At 34.8% G+C, this 7,242-nt stretch overlaps 1 protein-coding gene across 1 annotated transcript in view; it reads right to left on the bottom strand.

Moving 5' to 3' along the window:
* Window positions 1-7,242, bottom strand: part of LOC107462534 (uncharacterized) — a gene marked incomplete in the record, with an annotated part of 44,939 nt that overhangs the window by 35,283 nt on the left and 2,414 nt on the right. The window contains 10 exon segments of the mRNA XM_016081137.3: window positions 77-169; window positions 885-1,043; window positions 1,182-1,339; window positions 1,854-2,054; window positions 2,180-2,281; window positions 3,427-3,544; window positions 3,677-3,780; window positions 4,892-4,933; window positions 5,944-5,991; window positions 6,067-6,162. Coding sequence (XP_015936623.1) covers window positions 77-169; window positions 885-1,043; window positions 1,182-1,339; window positions 1,854-2,054; window positions 2,180-2,281; window positions 3,427-3,544; window positions 3,677-3,780; window positions 4,892-4,933; window positions 5,944-5,991; window positions 6,067-6,162 — 1,121 coding nt within the window.

Genomic DNA, 7,242 nt, shown 5'->3' with positions numbered 1-7,242 from the left:
GGTGACCTTTTCCATTTTTCCAAACACCGGAGGAAAAGAAAAGACAAGAAAATCATAATAATTGACATACACATACCATTTAAATGAAAACCAACCCTTCTTCCGGAATTTCCTTTCATCAGCTGCTACCTTTGACTTCACAGACTCAACCTTGGCACGAGCTTGTAATCTATACATACCAAGCAAAAGGTGACATACAAAAATGTTGGTGGAAGAAGACAAAAATAGTAAGACCCCTCCTAAAAGAACATAAAATTTATCATAACGAAAATAAATAAATAAATAATCCAGGGGGCAAAAAACATAATATGCATTAGTCTTTTCTCTTCTCAAACATCAGTCAAGGACAATTTTGACCAGAATTACTATGAGAAAATAACTTTTGTGAAGTTTCTTGTCTTCACATTTTTACGAATATGGCTCTCCTCGAGGCAACCCCTGATTGGACATAAGTTGTCTGCATTGACCTTAGTTTAAGGTTTCACATAGGTATTTGAAAAACTTGAACTATTTTACTTTCCTCTACATATTTTCCCTCTAGCTCAAAAGCCTTCCCCACCTCCCAATTAATGGTGTGCAAAAGCAAAATAACCAATTAGACTCGATCATAAGCAAAACCAAAGAGAAGATAAAAATCCAAAAAATATAATACACCTAAACATATCCCAATTGGTCCTAAAAAAATAACTTCCCATGACCAATTCTGTTAAATACATATATGACGTTTCTAGAGAAAACAAGAAACAACTCTTTTGGCTATTCTTGAAATAGGATGAGGGATGTAAAATGGTATTAGGTATAACATAAAGCATCCCATTCTTCAGAACAAACATAAATAGCATTTATCATCATGATGCAATGTACAACAGAAGCAATACATATACCTCCATAGAAGAATCACTTTTGAATCAAGATCCTTTTCTATTTCTCTCATTTCAGCGTGATCAACATTAGATGATTGTTTAAGTGAAGCCACATACAACTGAATGTATCGACGCCGACGCTGACAAAGTTGCCGAATTTGATCCCATGACAAGCGAAAACTGATTTAATGCAAGAATATTAAGTCAGCCTGAACTTCTAGAATGACATAAACCCTGTTATAGAGCACCCTCATACTCTGATATACCTATCCCATTAAAAGGTAGGAGCTTATTTCAACAAAACAACAATTAAGTTACCACTTCTTCTGCTGCTGGAGTGCAGCTTGTGCAGCAAACTGCCACCATAAATAAGGAGCCTCTGAAATGGGAACAGCTGGTCGTAAATGAGAAACTTCCATATATGTCTTGTACCGTGAAACAGATTCCAAAAGTTTAATCCAATCATGATACTGAGCCTGGATTGAAGAAGGAAAAGGCATCAAAAGATAACACTTCTGTGATGTGCATATACAAGAACAGACATGCAAAGATGTTCAAGATACAGCATGCAGTATATCCTAGAAAATTAGGATATGATTACAGTAATACATGACATCACATATATATAGAAAATAACATAACCATTACATATCAATTATCATAAAAGAAGAAAAAGAAGAGGGTCAGGTCATGTCACAATTAAGGGAGAAAGTGAAGAAAATTATTTTAGACACAATATTAGACTTTCTTATGATATATACCACCTATTTTGGCCCAAAATTCAAAATTTAGAATTTAAAATTTAAAATCAAAGCCGAAAGTACCCATATTATATGATGAATATGATGTGTGACATAACAAACATGGCTGGGGTTTGATGCATTCAGGCTTCTAGATTTCTCTTAATTAGATTCTTCTTGAGAAATAAATGCAAGGTGTGAGTCTAGAAAACAGAAAAATAAAAAAATCAAGTATTAAGAACTACAATACCTCTGATAGAGTAAGAGAGACATCCGAGAGGACAAGCGAAACTTTCTCAAATGGAATTTCTGGATTAACTCTTTCTTGGTTTCCAAGTCGATGATACTGAAGGACTGCATTGATAGGATAAACCAAGTATGTACGATTCATGCCCCACGTAGAAGCCACTTTTTTTTCATCATTAGGTTCATTAATGCCATCTTCAAATATCTAGCACAGAACAAAATAAAAAACAGATGAAATGGCACAGACCAATATCATAATGCCAGTTACAGTTATATAGTCATGGATATATAACATAGACTGAGAAGACATATCAATAAATTGGGTTAAACCTCGATCCATTCATTTGGATTGATATCCTCCCAACTCTTGTGAATCTCCCAAGGAAGCCTGTCTGAATCATGATAAAGAGCCAACCTCTCAAGCTGCACCGACTGTAATGAAAAAACAACAATCTCAAGCCAAAATAATTAAACTTGTTTAAATTAAGCAAAACGCTCACCTAAATCAGCATTTTTACATCTTTCATTGTTTACACAATACAATTTAATTTTAGGATTTATGATTATGACATATTACTAAGGTTTTTAATATTTTCAATTTCTTCCACAATTATATAGAACAAAAAAAGTTCTAAGCCGCTATGCAAAGGGGAGCTAATTAAGATAAACAACAACAACAACAACAACAAAGATTTATCCACTATGTGGGGTCACCTACATGCATCAAACGCCGCTATTTATTCATATCATGTATCATATCTACAGCGAGACTATTTACAAATAGATCTACCTCATGGATGGTTTTTTGGGCCTTCCTCAACGTTCCTCCCCCTATCTACCTTCCATCTCATCTAGCTTCCTAACTAGATGCTCTACCGAGCTAATTAAGATAACCATATCAGAAATTTTCACTTTTTTCTCCATTTTCAATTGTTAAAATTGGTTCATTTGCACCATCCTCTATTGTAACATTCCAATTCAGCTTTTCATAAGGGCTTATCAAACTTACTTTTCTTCCCATGTTTTTGGATACTACAACTATTTTTTATGATTAAAACACTCAAACTTATGATGAGAAAGGAATTATAGCTCTATCCCAAAAAAAATAATACGTGTTTATTAAAGAAAAAAAATTAGAGATAATCTAACAAGAAACCTAAAAAGCTAAATAAATAGAACCAAAGCAGACATATTTTAATCACGAAAACATACATTCTAAAAAGTTGATATTGAAATTTATGGTGGCCAAATCAGAGTTTTTGCTGCTTCACAAAGTAATTCTTAATGCAATGCCAGCCAAAACTTGATTTGTTTCACCAACCTTGCCAAACACCGTTGATCTAATTTCCACAGGCATGAATGGTTTTCCTTCATCTTGCTTTCTTTTCTTCAATCTTCAACTAATTCCGTGTACTAATACCATATCATATAATTACATGAAACTTATTTATTGCACTTTAGCCAAATTCTTCTTTTATGTCAAAGCTAACCTCGAGATGTTTCAATTAGATTTCTTAAATAAGAATTAACCTTCAACAAACTGTTCATAGTTAACTTAATGAAGCGGAACTGCTCACCTTCCTCAATCTATCCAAAGCACCACTTGTATCAAAAGTTTCATTTCCCTGCTCATCCATTGTAACAGCAGCAAGCTTCGCCAAAGTCACACCTGAAGAAAATGGATGGCCCGGATTACTGCACACAACACTTCTTTTCATAAGCATATGGAAAATAAGCCAAGGGAATTGAGTTAAATGGCAATATGGATGCACAGTTGTATGGTATGAAGGAAGTGAACTCAAGTGGTATTTATTAATGTTAACCAACCTGACTGAATCTTCATATCTGATATGCACATTGCTGATAGATATCTTGAGATTTCCAATAACTGTAGAAATAAGGGAACTCAGCCACGAATTTCCAGAAGTTGACTGTAAGACAATTAGCTGTCAGTCATGCTATAATCAGAAAAACACAAATCATTTGATTTCTTAACTACAATACTATCCGCAGTTTTACAATGTGATTATACATAAGTCAACATTCATTCCATCTCACTCTATCTAACAGAAAACAAAATGAATTAATCATGGAATATTAAATTTTTCCAAATTGGACCAATTCTAACCTGATCTATAATCTCTTTCTCGCACAACTCATTTCAAACACTTATACAGATAGTGCATCGTGACAGAGTAAGAGATTAGTATAGGTGTAATGTAGAGTATCACTCCTCTATGGCCAGCAACTACATAACAGACACAACTGCTGAAACTACTGTAACTGGTATATACAGAAGAAGAGAGAATAATTCATAAGAAACCAAAAAAAGGAATCAAATTTTCATAGTGTCTGTCTAAGATCCTTTCAACCTCAAACAATGAGCTACATACTCTTAAGCTGAGCTTGGTGACTGAGACAGGCCAAAATACATGGATAAAAAAACAAGATTGTATTTGGAGCTGGAGACGGGTATTACAAGACACTGTGTCAGACAGAAATCTCCACCTAAAAAACAGGGACAGTAGAACAGCAGTAAAACCACAAATGTTTTGCCTAGTTTCTATATCTTCCCTCTCTATTTTCTATGCGGATCCACCTATTAAACGCAGCTTCATATACCCTTTTACACATGATTGAACCAATATCTATTGCAGAGGTGACTTCATATGAAAGTAAGGCATCACAAAATGACTCTAATACAATCATCTGGATTTATTTCAATTTAAATCATCACCAAAATGGACCCGAATCTTAACATCTGACCTTGCACAACACACCCATTCAATAACAACTAAGCTCTATATCCTAGGTGGAGACAGTTGCATGCATCAAAGGACAACATGATACATTAGTACTCCCTATCATAGATAATATCTATGTTTCAACCATTTATATAGATCTCTTTTAGTAAACATGGCAAACGTATTCCTTTAAAGCAAATGTTAATATAACTAGAAAATGAAATGGGTATTAGGAACATAGAAACAAATGAATTTGAAAACTAAAAGCCAGATTATACAAAAGTCGTATGCTTCCTACTTTTGACTTGGATATTGCATCAAGTGTAGCTGACTCTAGTTCCTGCATAAGGACAGAAAACAAAAGAATTTAGGTCAAAATATCACAATAAGGTGAGTTTAGTGACAAAAATAAACTTCACCAACACTTCAGCTTTTAAAGTTACCTCTGGCATATAAAAATAAGATTGTTTACTTCAATCAAGATGTCAAACATTATAGTTAAAAATGCTGGTCTTTTTTTCTTTGAGAATGGCTAGAGCCTTGGGAAAGACTGTGTAATTCTTAGAAGGGATCTCTTTATAATCCTTCTTAGTTCTCTTTTTTTCTGTGTTTGTCTTTCTTTAATGTACCCTTCTAGACACCAAAAAAAAAATAACAAGCTTGTCTGCAGACAGGCCAGAGAACACCCAAGATAACTCCATAATTATACGCTATGAACTCAACAGCTTCATTTTTTTAAAAATCACTTAATCCCCTAGTTTCATACTTAGACAAGAGCTCAGATGTGGAAGACATTTCAAGGGCGTGTAACCCAAAAAATACATGTGTACAGGATTTTTGTTTGTCAGGGAGTTCGGGGGATACCATTAGCTATTTGTTTGAAGAAAGTTTTGGGGACAGTTACAACTTATGACTGTCAGGTGCAGATATTTATATCATTTAGAATGCATCTGCTAAATTTTGACAAAAGGTGCTTCTATGGTTTTTCTTTTTTAAGGAAAAATATAGATAATTGAACAAAAAACATCATTTTCATTTTAGATTATAGACAATTAAAAGAATATTGGATGACAATATACGATGCACCATTGGTCCAAAATAAACGCAGTGATAATCTTGCACATATATATGGAGAGTTATGCTTAACAGAATTAATACTAATTACATGTTACAGGTTCAAAGGCCATGTAAGGCTATTCCCATAATGTTTGCTTCATGGTTGGGGCTAATTTAGAATCAAATTCACATGTTTTAGCATTGTCCTGTAGCTGTTTTTTAATGGAAAAATAACACAAGCAACTAAGCAATAGTAAACAAGCCTTCATACACACAAGTTGCATGGAATCTTACCTCAATTTGCTGGAGTTTGGCTTGGAAAAGCTTTTCCCTATCCTCCTCCTACAAGGAAACAAAGTCAGTTTGGAGAGATACAAACATATCACTTACACCAGTAGATACAGAACACTGTTGTACCTTCATAGTCCGACGATCAGGTACAGGTTGAGCAAGAACAAACACACGATCAATCAAAACAATTACAGGTTCTTTGCCCAACCTTTTCCATGGAACCTATATTCCATTACAAAGGGTGGAAAAATCAAATAAATAGTCAACCAGAAAGCATTTACAAAGATGAACAGAGTAAACCAGAAAGCATTGACAAAAGCAATATAATGGAGTGCATTGAAATTATGAAACCTTAAAAGAATGCTTGTTATATAAACTCACTTCTCATAATTTCTCCCATAATATAGGAAGTGTGTGTGTGTGTGTGTGTGTGTGTGTAGAGAGAGCGAGAGAGGAATAGAAGTATAAGGAAACTGACTATCTCTCTCTTCCTTTATGGCTGTGTTATAGTGAAGTTCGAAGGACCTTTCTTTACCCGTAAGTAACAATAGACTGATCTTAGCCCGAACTTGAAGATTTTTGCTTTGAGGCCAAAAAGCTATCCTCACCACCATCCCTGACTCCTTCCATTCCTCATGAAAAAGCTTTCACCTAATGCATACTAGGTCCAGAAAAAACATCTTATGCCCGTCAGCCAATCGTTTACTCAGCCATACAAAGCTTTCCTCCCTCTCCGTGATAAAAATGCCATTATATTGTTCAATTGCCAACACTCCTTGGTATACAACAATTACAAGGTTATATACTTTAATGTAAACAGGGATTATGTCGGAACCTTTAGAGGTTCATTGGAAGGCATCACTTTGGACATTGGAAAGAGCAGTTCAGCATGGCCTGCATGTGGTAAAATCCACTCATTTTCTTGGGCTTAAGAGGGTTTTGTGATGTCAATTACGTAACAGACGTAACTAATCAAAGAACTTGGGTAACTTGTAATATAGGGTATTGTGATGCTGATTGGGCAACTAACATAGATGATAGAAGACCAACCTCAGGTGCTTGTATATTCTCCGGATTGAACTTAAACTCGTATGATGGCCATAAAAGATGCAACCTATCATTGCTAGATCTAGCACAAGGGCAGAGGACAGAAGCTTAGCTAACACTATTGCCAAAATTGTTTGCTTACGCTGGCTACTGGAGTACTAATGCGCTTGCACACAATCCAATTCTACACTCAAGACACAAACACATAGAGGTAAATTTATTCCATGTTCGATAAGAATTGTGCTCACACATAGC

This window comes from Arachis duranensis, chromosome 1 (assembly GCF_000817695.3).
Source record: "Arachis duranensis cultivar V14167 chromosome 1, aradu.V14167.gnm2.J7QH, whole genome shotgun sequence".
NCBI lineage: Eukaryota > Viridiplantae > Streptophyta > Magnoliopsida > Fabales > Fabaceae > Arachis > Arachis duranensis.
The sequence above is the reverse complement of the archived record's forward strand: the minus strand, read 5'-3'. Positions and strand labels throughout refer to the sequence as shown.